The sequence below is a fragment of the Astyanax mexicanus genome, chromosome 1, assembly GCF_023375975.1.
Source record: "Astyanax mexicanus isolate ESR-SI-001 chromosome 1, AstMex3_surface, whole genome shotgun sequence".
Lineage (NCBI taxonomy): Eukaryota > Metazoa > Chordata > Actinopteri > Characiformes > Acestrorhamphidae > Astyanax > Astyanax mexicanus.
Genome location: NC_064408.1, coordinates 16,086,212 through 16,109,637, shown reverse-complemented (window position 1 = coordinate 16,109,637; position 23,426 = coordinate 16,086,212). Strand labels below are relative to the sequence as shown.

General features: G+C 39.3%; 1 protein-coding gene across 2 annotated transcripts in view; it reads right to left on the bottom strand.

The window, feature by feature from the left end:
* The window catches only part of zbtb44 (zinc finger and BTB domain containing 44), a 29,069-nt gene extending 8,709 nt beyond the window's left edge, over positions 1–20,360 (bottom strand). The window contains exons 1-5 of one of the 2 annotated variants that reach the window (XM_007260490.4): positions 19,909–20,360; positions 14,085–15,180; positions 10,248–10,332; positions 5,821–5,972; positions 3,508–3,808 (exon numbers count right to left, since the gene is read on the bottom strand). In XM_007260490.4, the coding sequence (XP_007260552.3) occupies positions 3,508–3,808; positions 5,821–5,972; positions 10,248–10,332; positions 14,085–15,153 (1,607 nt within the window). In that variant the 5' untranslated portion in view covers positions 15,154–15,180; positions 19,909–20,360. The remainder of the gene's footprint in view (positions 1–3,507; positions 3,809–5,820; positions 5,973–10,247; positions 10,333–14,084; positions 15,181–19,908) is intronic. The other variant, XM_007260491.4, reaches the window with a different exon arrangement.
* Between the last annotated feature and the right edge of the window lie 3,066 nt (positions 20,361–23,426).

The following is a 23,426-nucleotide window of genomic DNA, read 5'->3' as shown; positions in this document are numbered from 1 at the left end:
AATGTTTAGTATGTTCTCAATGTTCAAAGTTCAGCATTTACAACATCCTGTAGTGGACAGACAGGGCATGAGTCTGAGTTTGTGCCAAGTGGGGGAGCAATTTATACACTGCCTCCCATCAGCATTGCACAGAGAGCAGAGAGCACCGCAGTCTCAGCTTTCTCACGATAAATAACATATAAAGGACAGTCAGGGCTCAACCGGTAATAATAAATTAAATAATCTAAGAAGCTTTTATGGAAACATAGAAGAGCTGCCAGTTAACTTACTCTAGTCATCATAGCCACATTATTTTCTTCATGTCGTTCCAGAATCACATTTGTAACAAACTAGAACTAAGGAATTGACAAGAACCTGTTGATACAGTATATTACAATATATTAAAGCCTTGTATCATGATGCATATTATGATATTGTAAGCAAGGCTTATATTGCAATTGTTTAAGAAAATGTAGCAGCCTGTGAATTAAATCTGAGTAAGAAAAAGTTTTTTTTATCTAAACAGAACAGTGAACAACACTGCCACCAGAGATGTACAATATCAAAGTAGAACTCTTTCACTACTGTGCTTAAATATCTGTATCTACTGGAGTATTCTTTTTTTTCTCCCACTTCCATATATTTTCCATTAGTTTAATTAATACTTTAACTCAGATATTTTTTTTTATGTGCTGCATCGTTACTCGTTACAATGATAAAAGTGTTAGTATTCATTCTAAACCCACATTATCACTAAAGCCAGAGCAGTAGATGCTCTGCACTCTCACCAGTTTGATGAAGCTCCTCATCATCAGTGAGTGAATCAAGAGATCAAGCTGGTCTTTTAAGAAGACATCGCTGCTCCCATTCTGCCTTTAGCTCTGCTAACTTTCCACTGCTTTCTGTAACTTTTACTTTCAGTACTACCCTTTATAATAAACTACTTGTTATACTTAAGTACAAAGGTCTGGATCATTAGTATTTTATACATCTCACATGACACAAATTGAACCAATATCTAACACCAATCCTTAAAACATGTTAGCAAACATATCAAAATTAACAGTATAATTTTAAGCATTAATACAGTATTGTGAAGCATAATACAACAATGCTCAAGGCATTTGATCTGTTTGTATTTGCTTAATACGCTTTAAATTTGAAAAACAAAGCTGTATTCATAACATTTGTGTATGTGATTATTTTGTGGGGTTTGAGTACCCCACCTTACATCATGTAAGAATAAGCTGGGGTTTCTGTATGCATTCAAACGTAGTAATTAATGCTTTTCTAATAAATAACATTTCATAAACACTCATTCCTAACCCCAAACTGGAAACACAATCCACAATTTTTTCCATTATTTCAGCTTCATAAATCCTATCTGCATAAAGATTATCATCAAGACTCTTGCCCAACACGTAGCTGAAGAACACACAAGAGTTTTTATGAAGCGATAGAAGACCTACGTAATGTTTTGGGACATGAACCACATCAGGAACATGTGTGAGCATGAGTTTCCAGGGATAAAACACCAGGATCACCCAAGGGTAAGAATGTCTATCCAGCTATCAAACAGTTTTGTGACTGAGGCAACACAACGCAATAATGCAAGCACTGTTTCACAGAGGCCTGCATCTGACCATAAAGCTCTTAATTTAGGATTATCATCACATATAACTTCAGAGATGGCAGTTAAGTCAAAGAGATTCCTTATGACAGTGAGTGACAGAAGAATCTATGAGGCTCTAATAAGCTACCATGGCCATGTGACCACTGATGACATAGAGAATAAAAATAACTCAGTATTTGTATACTCTACTAAACAAGAATATTAGGTGGTAACAGTACATTAGGGGTGTCACGATTTCGATATTTAATCGTAATCGATCGAAATTATGTCATGGTCTCGAGCCTCGAAGTCAAAAAGAGGATCGACGATCCCTCCCTCTAAACTACGCAAGCATGCGTGCTACGCAAATGGCGCAGCACACTGTAGCCGACCTTTCTGCAGAGCAGCCCTTTCTCCAGAGAATGTGGACATTCTCATCTCCTTAAAGAAAAACTTGAAAATATAAAAATAACAGTTGTTTTGTCTAGCCTTAAATATGTTAAAAGATTTGGTACCTTAAGGAGCATCTTTCTCTCAAATAAAGTTAATAATATATCTTTGTTAAAGAAAAAAACTTGTCATTCTCAGGGACCGAGTCTTATTTTTCACGTTTAACTGTTATAGTAGGATAGAGTTCAGTTTGTTAAGGCTCTAATTGTTCTATTATTTTGTACATGACTGTTACTGTATTTTTTTTATTATTTATTTTGTTATGTTGCACATTGCTGTTTTAATAGTGCACACTGCTGCTACCAAAAAAAGCCACAAGATGGCATTACATATATATCTTAATTAAATTATTAAAATTTGACCATTAGTGCCTAATGTGGTGTATTACAGATCACTTGTATCACTTTGCATCACTTATATCAAGCCCACCTTTCGAAATAAGATATTGTAAATTTGATGAATCAAACCAATGACTGACCATAGACTAATCTAAAACTGGCATAGGCCTCTCTGCTGTAAAAATCATGCTGTAAAAAAATGTTTTTGACAAGAACGCATGTTAGCAGTGTTTTACACGACACTATGCTCCCACCACCATGCTTAACAGTTCGTCCCACACTTTAATGGTCATTTGCCAAGTTCTTTCAGACCATGGCGAAGTCGCAGTCACACAATCCTTTTTTATGCAAACACAGAGGGACTGACAATGTTAGCTGAAAGTCTTTGGTACTAACAAGCATCAATGAAAGTTTAATATTCTCATGAATTCTTCCAACCACAACTGTTCTGATCAGCATTTTTGAAAGTGCTTGAGACATATGTGCTTAAAAGTGGTGTAGATTGTTGGATGTTTAACTTGACGGATATGTGAAGACCACTGAAGAGTTTATAATACTTTACATCGGCTCTAATCCCCCCTAATATATTTACTTTTCCATATATTAACAATGCATTTCGAAACAGAATCCAATGTAACAAGTGCATAATTCTGTATACAAAATAATTGGGCCAGCCCTGATATATATATGTATACCACTGGTTTGCTGTTTAAAAGTTTGGAATCAATGTTTGAAAGTGTTATTTAAGAAAATCACAGATGTTCAACAGAATTGACCTGTGTATAATTCTAAAATAAAAAAGGAGAATGCTTAAAAATAGAAACTCTAATAAGAGCAATATCTAAAATTCCTTATATTTGAAATGTCATTAAAGTTAACATGAAATAACAATATATTATTCTTTATTTAATAATATCTCATTGTTTCCTACAATTCCAAAACAATTGAGAAAACATCTACAACCAGATGTTCAGATTGCAAAATATAAATCAACAATACGATCATTACGACAAGCAACTCCAAACTTTTAAACAGGACTGCAGTTTTCATATCGCTTCAGTGACTGCCATCGTGAACCCAGGTGACTGACTGAGCCTGCATTTCTAATTGTGATCAGCTCCTCCTCACCTGGTCTGGAAGTAGTTTGCTAGCTCTGACGCCTCATGGTTCAGACTCCTCAGGTGTACGATTAAATTGCCGGAGTTGGTAAACATGGCGCCGCATGTTTTGCACTCGTAAATCCGAGGCTTGCGGATGATGTGGCGGGACACCCTCATATGGTGCTTATATTCACCGAAGGAAGTGAATGTGGCGCTACAGATCTGGCACCGGAAACAGCGTTTACCTTCATGCTTCAGCCGGTGCATCTTTAGGGAGTAGGCCCGCGTGAACTTTTTCCCACAGCGGTCGCACTGGAATGGCTTAATGCCTGCAGAACAAGCGGGTTAGCGGTCACACACAAGTCAGCAATAACAACAAATACAACCATATTCAATGCAGACCATTAAAAAAGTGTTATTTACATTATTTAAAACAAATAAATGGAGAAAATAACTGGAAAATAATGGGCAATAAAAGTAATTATTAGCTAATTAATTATTTAGCTAATTTATATTATGACTTTGTACAGTCATTTTTAGATTTGCAATCCATCAAATTAAATAGGACTAATTATATTTCTTTATGAAATGTGCATATTGTCAGTGTTCTTACAGCACTAATGAAACCCAAGATACGCTAAATAAATTCTACTGTATGCTGCATGATATAATAAAATAATGTCAGTGTCCAGCTCTAAGTGCAACCCTAATACTCAATAAGCATATTGAGAGTTACAGTGGTGTGAAAAAGTTTTTTGCATGTTTGTCACTCTTGAATGCTTCAGATCATTAAACAAATTGAAATATTATTCAAGGACAACACAAGTAAACACAAAATGCTGTTTTTAAATAGTATAGTAAAAAAGTTTTCATTATTAAGGGAGGAGAAAAAAATCCGAACCTCTATGGCAGGTTTGCCCCCAGTTAAAACAGAACTTAACTGGGGTTTATCTCTAGCCATTTCTCTAGCAACACCCAGGTCTGATTACTGCCACACCTGTTCTCTATCTAGAAATCACTTAAATAGGACCTGCCTGACAAAGGGAAGTCCACCAAAAGATCCTTAAAAGAAAGAAAGTATTTGAGATCTATCAGTCTGGAAAAGTTATAAAGGCATTTCTAAAGTTTTTTGGACTCCAGCAAACAACAGTAAGAGCCATTATTTACAAATGGTGAAAACGTGGAACAGTGATGAAAATTACCCCAAGAGCACAGTGACTATTCATCCAAGAGGTCACAAAGGACCTAAGAAAGACACTGGGCAAAAATGGTCTGCATGGCAGAATGCCAAGAAGAAAACCACTACTGAGCAAAAAGAACATTAAGGCTTGTCTCAATATTGCCAGAAAACGTCTTGATGATCCCCAAAACTTTTGGGAAAATACTATAGAGTTGAACTCTTTGGAAGGTGTGTGTCCCAGTACATCTGGTGTAAAAGTAACACCGCATTTCAGAAAACAAACAATGTACCTACAGTAAAACATAGTAGTGGTAGTCTGGGGCTGTTTTGATGCTTCAGGACCTGGAAGACTTGCTGTAATAAATAGAACCATGAATTCTGCTGTCTACCAAAAAGTCCTGAAGAAGAACTTTTTGGCCATCTGTTCATGACCTCAAGCTGAAATGAACTTGGGTTCTGCAGCAGGACAATGATCCAAAACACACCAGCAAGTCCACTTCTGAACGGCTGAAGAAAAACAAAATAAAGACTTTGGAGTGGCCTAGTCAATGTCCTGACCTGTATCCTATTGAGATGCTGTGGCATGACCTTAAAAAGGTCAGCCAATGTGGCTGAATTACAACAATTCTGCAAAGAACAGTGTTCTCAGATTCCTCCACAGGGCTGTGAAAGACTCATTGCATGTTAAACACAAATGCTTAATTGCAGTTGTTGCTGCTAATGGAAGTCCAACCAGTTATTAGCTTTAGGGGAAAAATACTTTTTCACACAGGGCCATGTAGGTTTGGATTAAAATCTGGATTTTGTGTTTATTTGTTTTAATATATATATTTTTTAATTTGTTTGACGATCTGAAACACTTAAGAGTGACAAACATACAAAATATATATATATACATAAAAAATATATATATATATATATATATTATACCACTGTTTTTCTTCATGATTGTGATAAATATCACATGACCCACTTTTTTCTTTTTGTACCAGATCTTTAAATAACAAGAACCAGAGCGAAGAACCCAGCATATACTACTATTATGAACAGCCCCTGATGTTTAGATAGTGAAGAGAAGCAGTGTGTAAGCTGAAAGGCTGCAGAGGATGAGTTATACTCTGGTGCTCTGAAAGCTGGTTACGTAATGGCAGAGGCTCTCACCGGAGTGGATGAGCATGTGCTGCTTGAGGTTCTGTATTCGGGTGAAGCGGACTCCACATGTGGGGCACTGGAAGGGGCGCTCGGGTCCGTTGAGACCGGGCCGTGCGGAGGGGCTGATATAGAGGTGGTACGGGTACTGGACGTTTTCTAGCCTACAACAGAAGAAAGAGAAAAGGAGAGATAAAATGAAATTCAAAAACCAAAGTAATTCAAGCATGTACAGCCCTACAGCTAATAGAATTTTATATTTCATCACATAACAACATAAAACACATTCTCTGTATAAAGTATTTTATATTCCAAAAAAACAGGAAGGATTGAGACAGTAAGAGGCGTTTAATTGCTTGACTTCATTTATTTAACTTTATTTAATTGTAGGCAATATATTCTCCAAGATATTTCATGTTTGCTATGTACACAACTTTCATTTGTTACAATACATTTCATGCATCTCAGGCCTGCAGCAAATTCCAATTAAAAAAGGTGGGATGGTTCTGGTTTAGAGCATAAGAGCAAGAGATTACGTTGGTAAACCATAGTCTAGCACTAAAATCTGCAGTTCTTTACTGTGCAAAATAAAATCCCTGCGTTAAATTATAATCCGGAGTGCCTTATATATGAATTCTACCAGTCATATATTAATGAGCAGTAAAACCACTTCACTGAAGTACAGCGTTACAAGCATTACTTGCTAACTGCAGCGCTAGCTCTTTTGTTGTTCAGAGGTAAATATACTGGACTGTAGTCTGCGTCTTTGCTGTGTTAAAACAAGCTACATGAGAGAAACTGCTAGCTGATAGTGCCCTGGGTTCCTCAGTCTAGCGCTATCAGGTAGCATTTACATTCAGCTAGTGTTGCGTTTAGCAGCTAATGCTAATGCTGCTGCACCCAGACTTAGTGCTGGAGAAACTTTACTAAAAAAATCACCTTTATATTAGAAATCTAAGCTTACTGTAAATAAACAGAAGCACTTTACTCACCCAAATAAACAGTTTTCAGGAAAGAAATCTGTGTAGATTAACATCCAGCACTCATTTGACTTTGAAAGAAAGTTTTTTTTTATGAATTACAGTTTTGTTTACTTCCCAACTGAATACAAACAATAAAATGAAAAACGTCTACTGGTAAATCTAGGCATTAGTCAATACCAATATAATTCCTACATCATCGTGCATCACTAAATGTGATCTTTGAATAACATGTTTGATGCCTCCAAGATGACATCTTTTCCAGTGAAGTCTATGCTTTTTTTCAACAAGACAATGCAAAACCATGACTGCAGAGGAAAAAGGTCCAGGAACTAAATAAATCTGCCAGCAGTCCTAACCTGCCCCTTATACAGAATGTGTGGAAAATTGTAAAATTAATAAAATGTAAACGCTGTTGTCCCTGTACTGTTGCGCATCTATACAGAAAGAATGGGACAAAGTAACACAGAAAACCCTTCACTGCTTGGTATCCACTGTGCCAAAACATAATAAGTGTTGTGAAACGTAAAGGTAAATGCTTTACTGTCCTTTCTTTGCAATGTGTCGTATGGTTAATAAGCAGGAATACATAGATGTATAATAAATAAAATTAAGTTAAAACCGTGAAATATCTCCAATTAAATAAAAATTAAAGTAATTGTAAGAAACCATGCATTTTCTATACTGTTCCAAACTTTTTTGGATTTGGGCTGTATACTTATTATGGATGAATTAAAAAAAAAATAGTAATAAAAATAAAAAACATTCAGTAAGGGTCCTGATATGTAACTACTCATATAAACAATGTCTGTCTGCTGGTTTGGCACTCGTTTCATCGTTTCACATTTTCAACAACTGACCCATTATTCTGATTCTGTATACAAAGCTCAATTCCAATTTAACATGATGTCAACATCAATATCAATTTCATCACATGAATGAATCACATTCATCACAAACGTCCAACTACGACTGAATGCTGATTGGCTCGCTCCTCCATAGCAGATTCTGAGTTATGTTTGTCTGCGTCCAGTAGGGCTCTGTATACATGGCCTGATCCCAAATGGCTCTTTGTGTGACATCTATTGAACTTCCAGGGTATAAAAGGCACCATTTTCATGATGTATGTTCAGAGCAGTAGTATATACAGAGCAGTTTGAGCTTATAAAAGTAGCAGCAGAAGAAGCCAGAACTACTAAGATAATCTGCTCTCAACAGCTTTTAGCTGTTCATTATTCAAGCAAGACAAAAACACCAGACGTCCTTATGCATTATTTTTGACAGACTGCATTAGGGATGTGCAGAACTTTGCAACACAGACTACAGAAATGTTCAACCCCACTTTGGAAAGAAAGTTACGATTTATAAAACTTTACATTTTTAAACAGAGATAAAAAAAATTACAAAGCTTTTATCTATACTGAAGCAGCATTTATACAACACACACTACCGTTTTTAATTCAATTCAATTCAATTTTTTTTATATAGCGCTTTTTACAACAAAGGTTGTCACAAAGCAGCTTTACAAAGAAAAACAGGTCCACGCCTTATAGTGTTTTTAACACTATAAGGTACACTTTAAATCCTTAAATTTTCACAAAACACAACAGTGCGCCTAATGTATGAATTCTACCAGTCAGGTATTGAGGAGCGGAAAGCCACACCGCTGAAGTACAGTGTTATACAGGAGTTTCAGTGAAGATTCTCCAGCTCCAAGGCTGGAGCAGTATTAGCATTAGCTGCTAAACGCAGCGCTAGTTCTTTTGCTATTCACAGGTAAGTATATTGGACTGTAGTCTGTGCGTTTACCACATTAAAACAAGCTATGTGGGATGAAGCGCCCTGGCTGTCGGGCAGCAAGTACTGCTGCTAACCACGGCTAGCGCTACTGCTAACCACTGCTGCTTACCATGTCTTGCACTGCCACTAACTTGCTAAAATACTGGAAAACAAAGCTTACTTGTAGTAAACAGAAGCGCTTTACTCACCCAAATAAACAGCTTTCAGGAGAGAAATCTGTGTAGATTAACATCCAGCTCTTGTTTGACTTTAAAATATATATATATATTTTTTTAAGAATTACTTTCGTTTACTTAGGCACCCCCTGCTTAAATTATAAGGGAAACATGGCGGCACATTTGTTTTGTACTGTTATAATGCAATATGCCTTATGTATAAAAAAAATATAGACCAGAAAATAGACGTTCATTGATAGTGCACCTTATAATCTGGTGTGCCTTAATCAATTCACATACATTCACATATTCATCAAAACCAGAAAAAGACACAGACACACAATTTTCACATCTTTTCTGTAGAGAAATTACAGTTGAAGCTAGAAAACGATTAGTACTGTTTCCTGCACATTGAAAATCTAAGGAAAACTGGTACAGGGAGAGGTCTGGCTGACCCACATGGCAACAGCGCCCTTAGCTCAGCCTAACATTGGACTAAGTCTCAGTTTCAGCAGTGAAGAGAAGAACTAGAGGTCTGACAGGTGAAGTGCAGTGATAAAGTCATTGTGAACATCAAACATCAGCTTGTCTGGTCATACAGCACTGCTACTGGACAAACTAAACTAAAAAACAGGGGTGTTCTAAAACCTTTGACCGAGTGCAAATTACAAAGACAAAATTTTAAGAAAGTTATGTATTAGTTTAAAATGTAAGTCATATGGCTTTCCAGTGACCCACTTAAATACAGTAGATATGATTTGAATAGAACATGAGCAAATATGTTCTGATTAATTCGATTAAACATCTTTATTTAATTTTGATTTTACATAAACAGAAGTAGATTGTTTACAATTCTTGCAGGTTGCATAACCATAATGTGCTTTTCAAACAATCTATATTTCTAAATAAAAAATGACAAGGAGGCTTATTCCTCACTAACTTGGCGTAAGAGTTTTTGGAAATATAATTTAAACCTCTATGCAGCGATCTGCCTAAATGACTGTAAATCGCCAACTTAGCAATTCCTCTAGACTTGTTTTCATACCAGCTCTCTCCACCACTCTCCACAGCTCCATGAAGATGCGTCCAGAGAGGTTTCAGGCTAACATATAACAGGTTTAGTCAGGCATATCAAGTTGTCATATAAAAGTATAAACTCCTCTCCAGAGATGGACAGCTGTGTCTTTTTCTTCCCCTTTTGTTTTGCATCATGACACTTCACTTTTCTTCCAGGATTCCAACAAAACTCAGGATCCAAGAAGTTTCCAGAAAGCCTGCCAACTAGCTTCTGGCCGCTTGGCAACGAGTCACTGTCCTAATATCCACGACAATACTGCGTAAGCTTCCACCACTTATAAACCAGCATAAGTGAAGAAAGATGGAGACTGTGAGGATGAAAAATAATGTCCCGCCTCGGAGGGGCCTTTTAGTAAAATCGTAAAAGTGAGACATCGTAAAGAGGAGACTCTGTAAAAACAACGTAAGCGTGTGGAGAGGCCCCTACCTTTCGTCCTCCTCCATGTGGCCGGTGGTGTTTGGAGTGCCCTGGATGGACTGGAGACCCTCAGTCACTCCTTCATCCATGGAGCCTGAGGGGACAAAGAAGCAATGGTTTTAACTTCTTCAATGATAAAATAGTGAAAAAAACTCACAAAAACTACATGAAAACATTTGTCTCAATATGCTTTAATAAGCACAGTGTAAACATTAACAACTATAATATTCCACTGACACACTACTATTATTATTCTAAGCATTTTATTCAGCAAATATATCAGCAAATTATCAACTAAGCTCACACAAATTTTTCTCCTCTGGAGTTGAATAATAAATGTTTTAGGTTAATAAAAAAAAAGACTAATCTGTATGCATAATGAGTGTTATTATGTATCACTACTGGAAGATAGCGTTTTTTTATTAATGCAATCAGCAGACATTTAAATTTGGCTGATATTTTAAATTGATATTAGATAAAGTAGAAGCATTCTTTTTTTTATTTCCATTATACTTCCCTACATTGTAAATTATTAACGGGCTATGAAGGAACACATAAGGAATCATGTATTAAGTACCACAATATTAAAATCTTATCTGGGGTGCTGTTAACTTGTGTTTTTTGAGGTTGTGCAACAGAGGTAAAACTTAATCTTCCATTCATGAGAGCCAGTTTCATCCTTTCCTTGTTGATTGTCTTTCTAAATGAGGATATTTTTTAAAGTTTTGATTTTTTTCAGATTGACGGACTTTCATTTCTTTTTTTTTTTTCTTTACTTAGTTGAGCAGTTCTTGCCATAATATGGATTAGAACATTACTCAAATAGAGCTATTCATTATATACCTGTAACTCTCTCTCTTCACAACTTTACAACTGATGCTTTCAAACACATTAAGAGGCAAGAAATTCAAGTAGTTAACTCTTGAAGATGTGCGAAGCTGTCATCTAAGCAAGCGGTGCCTACTTTTAATAAATAAATTACAAAACATACTCTGGTTTGTTTAAAAAAATGTCAGAAGGTTATATGAACTTATTATGGACATGAAGTTCAATGGCAATGAGGTGTACAAGTTTTAATTTGTAGTTCTTTCTGAATATGTATTATATGTATAGGGTCAAAATGTAAATAGACACACTTTTGGATCGCAAATTCAGTGGTGCTGAAAATCACAAAATGTCTTTTAAGTTGCCAAAGCCAGGGCGTGCTAGTGATCATGACAGACTATGGCAGGTAGCTTCCCCAGTAGTTATTGGACTGATTGACACACAGTACAGTATGACCGAAGCTTAAAGCCTGTGTGAGGAAGAGAAGCTGTAGCCAGGAATATCTTTTGAAGCTATATCCAAACAACAGCAGATTCCAAGATCATCAGTTTTAAACATATTTTTCTGCAAAGGTACAAAATATTGGTAGGTTTAGCCAATTTGCCAAGGCTTGTTTACCCTCAGCTGAAAGGAATTTGGTTCAGGTGTTCAAGAACAATCAACAAACCACCAAGACACACGTCTGCCATGAACAGAAAGCTGCAGGAACACCAGCGTCATTGTCTATGGCTAAGCCAGTTTTTCATCACCAAGAACTGAGAGGCTGGTGTCCAGGAAAGATGCTCCAGCTCCAAAATTGACACCTTCAAGCTCAACTACAGCTTGCAGTTGACCACATGGAGAAATACAGAGGAAACTACTAGAGGAAAGTTTTATGGTCAGATGTAGGCCTGTCATGGTATTTGTCTTGTGGATAAATGCCATTGATATAATGATAATGGAACAGCATAACAAAGCCATTATACCCTTTTAAAGACAACATTTTAAATAATTATAGTTTGGGAATTGTATACTTTTTAATCTACTGCAGTCTGTGCACACTGTGTGTATTGACTCGCAGTTATTGAATTGTCCATAAACCATTTATGGTACGGTAAGTAGATGATGTAATCATTGTGACAGGACTAGTCAAATGAGACCATAGACTGTATATAGCTGGACAGAGCATCGTCTCTTAAAAGTGAAGCCACCACAGGTCGGGCGCCCCCTGCTGTTCGGCTGCAGAAAGCCGTGTAACTGCACCCATCCCCATAGGTTTCAATGGCAAAACAGACAACATTCAATCACGTTTTTTTCTAATATACTGTAATTCTACCTCCATTATTTAAATGCAGCAGCTAGTGTAACCTCTGCTTATATTGTCAAATTTTTATATCCCCACAGAATTCGGTTTTTAAAACGTTATTCAGCTCTATTCAAAAAAGGTGTGGTTATGGTAAAAGGGCTGGTTATGGGCGGGACCAATAACAGACCATCAGCTCCGCTCCGTCCCGCTCTGCAGTCTGTGACCGCGAGGCAGCCCTCAGGGGCGGGGTTATTCAAATGAGTAGGCTGCTATCCACAGTCTTTCTCCCTCCTCTGGTCTCTACTGCGCAGAATCAGGTGGCAGGATCGCCAACATGGCGGAAGATTTTGGCTTCATTTTCATTGAATGAATGGGAACGGAGACACAGCGTCCATCTTTTTTACAGTCTCTGAATGACACAAACACGTTTGGAGGAGCAATGGTGATACTTCATGTGCCATATTTTTTGCACTATAGGGCACACTTAAAATACTTACATTTTCCCAGAAATCATCAGTGCGCCTTATAATCCGGTGCGCCTCATGTATGAATTTTACCGGTCAGGTATTAAGGAGCAGTAAAGCCACTTATGCCAAAGTCCAGCATTATACAGGAGTTTCAGTTTAGTTCTCCAGCACTGAGACTGCTGCTAACCCTGGCTAGCACTGCTGAAGCAGCATTAGCATTACCCGCTAACTGCGCTAAATGCTAGCTCTTTCGGCATTTAAAGGTGAGTTTATCGGCCTGTAGCCTGCTGCAACCCCGATTAGCACTGCCGGAGCAGCATTAGCATCACCCGCTAACCTCGCTAGGCGCTAGTTCTTTTGCCAGTCAGAAGTGAGAGTATCAGACTGTAGTCTGCAAGTTTGCCGTGTTAAAATAAGCTATGTGGGATAAATTCTGGAAATCTAAGCTTACTGTTAATAAACAGAAGCAATTTACCCACCCATATAAACAGTTTTCCATTCAGCGCTCGTTTGACTGTTGTTTTTTAATAATTACAGTTTTGTTTATTTAGCTTTGTTTAGCTGCTGAATAAGAAGGGAAACATGGTGACACCCCTGTTCCTTACTAGTGACGCATAATGTTTCTTATAATTCTGTGCTCCATATGTATTAAAAAAAAAGACCAGCTTTTAAAACTAGTTAAGGAGTTTTAAGCAGGAGGTCCACTTCAGCCTTCCACCAGTTCTGACATGTAACAGATGAAAAGCTTATAAAGATCAGATCCAGATAAACCAATAGATTTGGTACATTGTACTTTGACTTAACCAATTCTGTTATGAAGAGTGATTGAATCTCAAACCAGAATTTAATCAGGGGCTTATTGATAGCTACCAAAAGTGTTTTTTTTGTATATATAATGCTAAGTGCTGTGCTAATTTTCTTTTAGAAATGTTGGTTGTAACCAGTTGTGCCTCAGAGAAAAAAAAAACAGTTAAAAAAACACTAAAAGTCCAATGTTGACATAACATTTACATTCATGATGAGTGCAAACATCCAGTCGAGACAAGGAAAATATCGAGTATTGACATGGCTCTAGACTTCGAATACAAGACCGCTGCTGCTAAGAAGAAGAAGAAGAAGAAGAAGAACCACCACCCGTTTTTATCTGTTGGTCAAAACCAGTTAGTGCCACTACAGATGTTCCTCCTAACCTCTTTACCAGTGTTCTATGACTAAGACTTTTTAAATGTGATAAAATATCAAAGTGCAGGTAATTGTGATTAGCAGTACCTATAGATGAAGACTGAGGGCTGATGAGCAGATCCTCCTGAGCGTGCTCGCTGCCTGGAACAGTCTGCTGGTCACTCAAGGAGCTGTGGGAGGCGCTGACCGGCTGTGAGGCCTCTTCATGCACCTCCTCATCACTCAGCCTTTCCACCTTCACCTGCACATCCTCCTCTTCCTCCTCCACGACAGCTACTCCACCCACACCCATCCCCCGAGCGCCCTCACAGGAGAGATACTCAACCAGCGCCCGACCGCCAGGGTCCTGCCCGGAGGCACCACCAGTCTCCAGGAGCCCCTCAGGGAGCTTGGCTTTCTCAGGAGCGAAGCGGCGCTCCACTCCAAATGGGTAGGTCCAGGAGAAAGCCAGAGAAGGCTCCAGAGCCTGTGCAGAACTCTCCGGGAATGACGATGAGGAAGGTGAGGGGTTGGGAACTTGCGGAGAGGAAGAAGAAGCAGGCTGTGGGCTCGCAAAGCCTTTGCGCTTGCGGCGCGACTCACGGCACACAGGGATGGAACGCTCAACCAGGCTGCTCTCAGAGGACACTGGGGAGGGAGAAAGGGCGTCCAGGGCAGCCAGTGCACAGCCAGTGGCACCTTCTGGAGCCTCCTGTGACCGATGAAGACCGGCAGGCGCTGAACTCCCGGTGGCCCCGGCAGCCGCAGCAGAGTTCCACAAGATGCTAGACTTCATGAACTCCGAGCAGGTGTTGGCCACTGCAAACATCTGCATGTAGCTGGCAGCTGCTAACACGTCGATGATGTTCTCGGTGCTGATGGAAAGCGTGGAGGTGTAGGCATATTCCAGCAGTGGAGCAAAGCCCGCCACAGTCACATGATGAAGGTCCAGCACAGGCTTGTCATCCTCTGCCTCGTCCTCGCTGAGCTTTCCCGAAAGCTTGGCCTTCAGGAAGTCGCTGCAGCAGGCCAGCACCACCTTGTGGGCGGAGAAGAGCTGGCCCTGGACGCGGATGGTGACGTCACAGAAGTGGCCTTCGCCACGCAGCGCATTGAGCTTATCCAGCAGCTCCTGGCTATGACTTGGGGAGTTGTGGGTGAAGGTCTTTACACCCATCCTCGCTGCTGATTGAGGATGGATTTCCTGTGGAAGAGGGAGGAAAAAATTATTAGGGCATAACAATCTTCATCACAGATGTTCACAGATGAGTCAATCAGTAGATCAATTTCTGTTCACAGTAACAATCACTGCTGGCTGACATGAGTCACGTACACTACACTAGTGTTGGGTGGTCCACTAGCTACATTGAACAGCTTATGGTTCCGGAGAGCTGCTGAAGTTGCTCGGTCAGCTCAACTGGTCACCTTTAATATTTTTCAATACTCTTAAATATAAATGCCTTTTATTGTCACATGAATATATCACTGACCAGCATTAATAGCATTATTATATTTAATACTCATGATTATCATATATTATATCAGTTGATTATGCATTTGGCTTTGGTAACTGCTTTTGTGATCTATATGCTGATTTATATGTTTACTTTGTTAATAAAATAATATCCTACGTTTAAAAAATGTTGCTGTAATCTTTTGACTGACAGTACAACAAAATAAGCTAAGACAAACACGCTAAAAAAAACACCATCAGTCAAAAGTTTTAGAACATCTTCCTATTTTTTCTCATTTATTTTTGCACATTTAGACTCTTTAGGGCCCATCAATAACCAGAAATACAGTACAAAATCAAGTGTACAACATGAAGCAGTAAACTGCTAGAACAAATTAGCTAAAATTCTAAAAATGTGATTTTAATATTGTACAAAAAATTTAGTATAATGTAAACATATATTGTGAATGAGAAATTAAAAAGAGGAGGATTTTTAGCAAATGAATTAATTTATTAACAGCTTAAAGCTGGTAAATAACAATGGATTTTTAAAAATGTCAAATTATAAAGCAGTTCTGGAACAGATTGTGTTACTGCACTTTCTACTGCAACATTTACACACAGCACATTCACACTTTCATCATAAAATATATGAAAAGGCACAGAAACACAGATAATTCTGTAACCATTATAAGTATAGTTCTTTTCTTTCAAGAAATTACAGATGAAGCCAGAGAGCGGTGAATACTGTTTCTTACAATTTCAAAAGACTGTTGGAAACTGGAGAAAACTGGAACTGGTACTGGTGTCAGGTCTGGCTGACCCACATGGCAACATCTTTAGCTCAGCTTAAAATTGGCCCAAGTCTCAGTTTCAGCAGAGAAGTGAGGAACAAAATGAAATAAAAAGAATTAAATAAAATAAGGTGCTTGGCTGGGCTGAACAGTTGTGCTACTGGACTATTAAACCAACAGTTCAGTGCGTACACAGCCTCACACATGACTCAACTACCACTATATAAAAACACAGTAAAATCACTACCGCTCTAGAATGATTAAGTGTAGTGGAACGAGCAAATTTCAGATTATGTGCCTCTCTCAAAGCCCACACAAGCTTTCTGCAATAACATGCCTAGAGTCTCTGCCTGATCCAGATGACACTAAACTGAGCCGTGCACCAAGACTGATTCGGCAGCACAAAGCAGTCCTCTTCCTCCAGGCTCCAAAAGACAGACAATCCACAGCCCCTGACCCATGCGGTTAAAAATGAACAATTATGATGTTTTTATGTGGCTACAGTTGAGGTCATTCACAGCTAAACGAATTGCCAAATTCTTTTTGGAATTAAATTTTCAGAGTATGTGGAAAGGCACATAGCATTCCTTCATGGCAGAACCTTTACAAGACACAGGGGAGTAACGGCCGGATAAAGCAGGAATAGAGTGGAGCACCTCTGCTTCAGCAAGGCCCACTCAGGGCATCAAGTGGCTTTGCTTGGTTTGAACATGAACAGTAATGAGATGCTACATTTAAAGACTTTTTTCCATGCAGGTGCTTCTGAAAAAGGCTTATGCTAAAGTTTGCTAACGTTTTGAGGACTCATATCTTCTAAGAAATTTGATTAAACTTAGATGGCAGAGGTAGGTAGATGATTGCAAAACATAGAAAGGTCCCACAGCACATCTGTTAGCTGGCTCATCCCACAGTTTATTCACCAATAAGCCATATCCTTAACACCACCTTATTTTTATATACCCATTGTCTGCTTTTTTAGCCAACTAGGTTTACAGTGTGCCAAGTACAAACGTTCCAATTTCCTTTGTGAGTCAATGCATACAACACAGTCAACAGAGAGTCTATAAACAGTGACTAGCATCTTTTCTTCTAACGGAAAGTGCTAATTAGCTTAACTTTTCCAAGACCTCACAGATATTTCTGGGATATGTTTAGCTTTTTCCTCATTTTCCAAGAATTTCCATGATTGGAAAACAGTCCTTAAATTTCCAGGTATTCCAAGACATAACAGAACTCCTGGTTTTAGGTAGTCAAGAAGCTAAATCGAGTGCGTGACATAAGTGAGAATCACTATGACACTCCAACAGTTTTATGCATAAAGACAAATTCCATTTTGAGTCAATATGAATCATACTTCAAATAGAGAGACTCCTAAACGTTAGCTGTAAGACCATAAACACATAAGTAGTGGACAGCGGGCCACCCAGCTACAGGCCATGTTCCTTGTTAGAAAAAGTGACTCAATATCTTGAATTCTTCAGAATCTCTCATAGCAGAATTTCCAGGAGTTTCTATGACTGAATAAATACTTTTCCAAGTTTTTCAGGATGTGTGGGATAGTTGGTGTTTAAGCAGCGGTCCTTACAATAGTGTTTCTAAATGGAGGGAGAATAATATATTATAATAAACGGAATCAATTTGCTCTGCTACCATTCCTGCAATGCCACATACAAGGTCCACATACAAAGTAGGTCCCAGGATGTAAAAAGTTTTGCTGGTTAAATGAACAAAGCACTGCTACTGGTGCTGATACATGAGCTACTATGATCATAGATGGACCAGCGAACACAGTGTTCATATGTTCATTTACTCCTTATTTAGCCAAGGAAACAAATAATTAGAACTGAAGAGAGCTGGCAAGCTAAAGAAGTTTCTAGCTAAACTCTCAAGATGTGTTCACTCTTAAAAGAGACTGCACCACAATGTACATTTAAAAAGTACTTTTTTAGCAAGCTCTGAGAAATTACTCACTCTTACCAAAAACGTACGGCCTGCCACTTTATCTAGTTTAGGAACTGTATTAGGAAAGCACATAAAGTGTACAGTAAATCACCCGTCTCCTGGGTGTCTGAATGATTGTTTGCTATCTTAACATGACTACTGAAAACATACCTCTTTCAAGAGTACTTTAATCAGCACTAATCTTGCTCCTGTGAGTGCATGCAAGCCAAATAGGTTTTTTTTTCAAATATATGATCAGGCAAAGCCTAGAATATGTTGGATACTGACATTTACATTTGACAGTATCTACAGCTGAGGTATCTTTGGATTCTAGCCAATTCAAACTAGCTAGGGGTTTTCCTGAGTGAACAACGGAGCACTTTGTAATAAAATAAAGGTGGGGAGCTGGGGATGAGGTGGGGAGCTGAACATGAGGTGGGGAGCTGAACATGAGGTGGGGAGCGGAACATGAGGTGGGGAGCGGAACATGAGGTGGGGAGCGGAACATGAGGTGGGGAGCGGAACATGAGGTGGGGAGCTGGGGATGAGGTGGGGAGCTGGGGATGAGGTGGGGAGCTGGGGATGAGGTGGGGAGCTGGGGAGTTGGGGATGAGGTTGGGAGCTGAACATGAGCTGGGCGTGAGTTGACAATGAGGTGGGAAGCTGGGGATGAGTTGACAATGAGGTGGGGAGCTGGGGATGAGGTGAGGAGCTGGGGATGAGGTGAGGAGCTGGGGATGAGCTGGGCGTGAGTTGACAATGAGGTGGGGAGCTGGGGATGAGGTGAGGAGCTGAACATGAGCTGGGCGTGAGTTGACAATGAGGTGGGGAGCTGGGCATAAATTTGAGGGTTGGGGATAAGGTAGGGAGTTGAGGATGAGTTGAATGAGTTGGGAATGAGGTAGGGAGCTAAGGACGAGTTGGAGGGTTAAAGATAAGGTGGGGAGCTGGAGATGAATGTGATGGTTGGGGATGAGGTGGGGAGCTGATCATCTAACATCCAGACCATCTAACATCAAATCCTCGAAGCAACCAAAACCTTCCCTACTCAACGAAAAGCAGGATAACAATAACAATACGTCTTATCTTTCAGTTAAGAGACTATACGACTATAAAAAACGGGACACTCTGAGCTGCAGGCCTCTTCACTGGCTTGTTAGGGAAAGTTGAAGGGGCGTGGCTCTCCGCACGAGTTGCTTTTGTTTACGTGGTCTGAAGAGCGCGCGCGCTCATGTTTTTTCTGTTAAAAACTCCGCACTGCTGTCAACATCTGTACTAACATCTGTCTCAAAACCTGCTGCAGTTAGTTAACACTGGCTGTGAGGGTTAGTAACGTTACCATTCCTGGCTTGTCAGGCTGGTATTGTCACTGTCCACAAATGAGTCGCAGATAAAATTAACAGCAAATTAAAGACAATTCTTAACTCTTTGTCACAAAAACGAGGATTTAAACTAAATATTAAGTTAATACTGACCGTGACAGTAGCGAATAACTTTAACGTGAAGTGCCCAAACGAATAAAATCAGACAAAAGTCCGCTAAATACTGAAAACACTATTTTCGACTAGCTAGGTTAACACCAGCGCTAGCCAAGTCAGCTATCGTAGCGTTAGCTTAGCGTAGCTAAACAGTTAGCGCCCTAGCTAACTAACTGTGTGACGCCGCCCGTCAAAACCCGCAGCTCCGTCCTCTCTCAGACACCGACACGCTAAAAACAGGACACCCCGACACCTCCGTTACTCACCGGGTTTATTCAGAAGCGGGTAAAATCCTCCGGTTTACGGGAAAGCGCCGCGGGCCCGCAGCTAGCCAGCTGTCCGAGTTAGCGAGGAGCTAGCTAGCTTTAGCCGCGCTAGCATAGCACGCGCTGGAGTTTCCCCCTCTCACAGACACGCCGTCACATTCCGGATCCCCGCTCACCGCCTCGGTCCCTCAGCGGGGCTGTACAGTAAAATCCCCCGAGGATAAAGAGCCTCAGAGCGGCTGGACGAGTCTAAAACCTCCCCGTATCCCGTGTTACTGTTTGGGGCCACGGCTCTGACCCAGCATGCCGTTCGGGTGTGAGGGGGCGCTTTCTCTGTACAGTCTGCGCCTGACTGTTCCCTCACTATTCTCTGACTGTTCCCTCACTGACCCCAAAAGACCCCCAGTCCCACAGGAACAGCACTAAAACTCTGTAAAATACTCTCACTATGTAAAAGTTATTAGGTATGTTGTCAAATTTCATACCTATAAAGGTATAAAGGCCAATTTCCTCCAATTAAAAAAAAGTATTATCCAGTAAGTCATAAGAACGAGATATTAAGTATTATTTATGAGATATTAAGTCATAATTATGAGTTAGTAAGTACTAACAAGATGTATTACTACTAACTGTTGCTCAAAAGCTGGATGGTTGCTAAGGTGTTTTTTTAGGTGGTTGCTAAGGTGTTCCCACAGCATTTCTATTGGATTAAGGTAATTACTTTTTTAATTTACTTATTGTCTTATTTTTTTATCTTAAATGTTTTTTTGGTAAAACAACTTGTTTGCTCAGGGTTGTTTTCTTGCTGCATGACCCATGTTCTCTTGAGATTCTGTTCACGAATAGATGTCCTGACAATTTCTTTTAGAATATTTGCCGTTCCAGTGTGAGGGGGCTTGACTGTTCCCTCACTGTTCTCTAACTGTTCCTTCACTGACCCCTAAATACCCCCAGTCCCAGAGGAACAGGACTGAAACTCTGTAAAATACTCTTACTATCTTACTATGTAAAAGTTATTTGGTATGTTGTTACATCTCATATTTCGTATCTGTAAAGGCATAGAAGCCCATTTACTCAATTTGAAAAAAGGAGTTCTCCAGTTAGTCATAATAATAAGACATTAGGTTATAATAATGATATGATGATGATATAGTAATCTTGATTGAAGTTCCTGCAGAAACTGTGAGTGTCAATACTGTTGCTCAAAAGCTGGGTGGTTGCTAAGGAGTTGCTAGGTGGGTACAAAGGTGTTTCCACAGAATTTCTTTTGGATTAAGGTAAGGACTTTTGTTTTATCTTTTTTTTTTTTTTTTTGTAAAACAACTTGTGTGCTCAGAGTTGCTGTATTGCTGCATGACCCACATTCTTTTGGCCTGACATTTTCCTTAAGAGTTTTTGCTGGTATAATTGAGAATTCATTTCTTGTTCCCTCATTGACCCCAAAAGCCCCCCAGTCCCAGAGGAACAGGACTGAAACTAAAAATACATTTGTTATCTAAAAGTATTTGGTATGTTGTCATATTTCATATTCATACAAGTATAGAAGCCAATTATCTCCATTTAAAGAAAAAAAGAGTTCTTCAGTAAGTCCTAATAATGAGATATTAAGTCATAATTATGAGATAGAGTACTAACTTGATTAAAGCTCCTGAAGAAACTGTGAGTGTGATTGTAGTGCCAAAACTGTTGCTCAAAAGCTGGTTGGTTGCTTAGGTGTTGCTAAGGTGTTGCTATGATGTCCATGGTGGTTGCTAAGGTGTTCCCACAGAATTTATATTGGATTAAGGTAAAGACTTTTTATTTACTTGTGTTTTACAGATGGGATTAGGTTTTGTATGGTGGAATAAAGTGTTATACATTGTCTAAATATAATGCTTTTAAGATCAAATTTAGTTTCATCTGTTTAAAAATATTGTTCCAATAGCCTTCTGGCTTGTCCATGTGAGCTTTAGCAAATTGCAAGTGGGCAGCAATGCTACAGTGGCCTTTTCCTTGTAACCATTCATGAACATTAACATTAGCCAATGTGAGAAAGGCCTTTAGTTGCTTAGAAGTCACTTATTACAGGACTATCACATGCTTTTCATACTTACCTTGTGCTTTTCATGAAGTCTTTTGGTTGATTCCTCCTGTGAATGGTATACATGGTCTTGAATTTTCAGTCTGTGAATTGGTGTTTTTTTGTACACTTTTTCAGCCTGATGAGCATCTACAACTCTTTGTCTGAGCCCCTCAGAAGTCTCCTTTGTTCATACCATGATACACTTCCACATGCTACTTTGATACATGTTTAAATAAAACAGAGCTTTGCCTGTTCACACTTGAATGTCATCCCATTTATTGAAAATACCAGTCTATAATTTGTCCTTCATATTTCCTGCTAACCCTGAAGACTCACAGACTGAAGTTTTCTGTCAAATTTATACAGAAATATAGAACATTCTAAAGGGTTCACAAGTAAGAGACATATTAGCAATAGAATAGGACTTGGATTGGATTTGAACATAAATCTTTTGGCTTCATGGTCTATATCAGGTTAGAGAATACAGGAATAGTTCCTAGAAACAGTAACCCTCAGCATCAACTCCCTAGCCGAAGGGATTGACCTCTACCTCAGGGTTTGGATTAAGTGCAGTATAGGGGAAAAATGGTGTCGCTGCCATGACTGGGTGTGTTCACTCTCACCACAAATGGCACACCGGATGGCTGGAAAGTGGCCTCCACCCAACTCCCAAGTCAGTGAATGGCCTCAGAGACCACATGCAAGGTAAGAAGCAGTTCACAGTTGCGGTAGAGAAGCTGAGTAGTGTGTATGAATTCTGACTTAAGTCCATACAAGAAGCATGGATACTCAGTCTGAATTTTCTTGTGGTGCTCATGCTGTGCTTGGCCTCAAGAGGAATGTTGGACTTACAGGCGAGACAAGTTGTCTGCGGTAGCTAGAGAAAGAACAGAGGATGATGGTCAGAGCTCACAATCAGTGTGGCCCTCTTCTTTTTTTTTCCTGGAGAAAAACTGGAATCTGGAGTTTTTTAAACATGCAAGAACAGGGGTGTCCAATGGACTAGGAATGTGACACAATGTTAGGTTGTAGAAGGCTGCATGGGCATGTTTTTCATTTGTTTCTTTTGTCTCCTTTCCGTAAGGTTCTGGAAATGGGAAGTTTATTAAACTTTTTGATGCACATGGTGAACAAATAAATTTGGATCAGTTATCATGTTCGCAAATCCCTGCTTGTGTGGGTTCCATAAAACATCATGCAAGTTTGTGCTTTGCAGCGACTCAATTGGGATATTTCTCATTGCATCAAAGTAAAATCATTCCTTGTTTTTCAATTGAGATGTGCATTTCTTCTTTTCTACATTTGCTCTGCAATGCTTTTTACATACCATACAGATTTTGCAAACTTCGTAATTTATTTGTACTATGTAAAGTGACTTTCTTTTCTGAAGACTCAGAACCCAGACTGCCTTGTTGATGGTCATGTCCTTCTAGCCTAGGCTGCGTTTTCAGGGTTT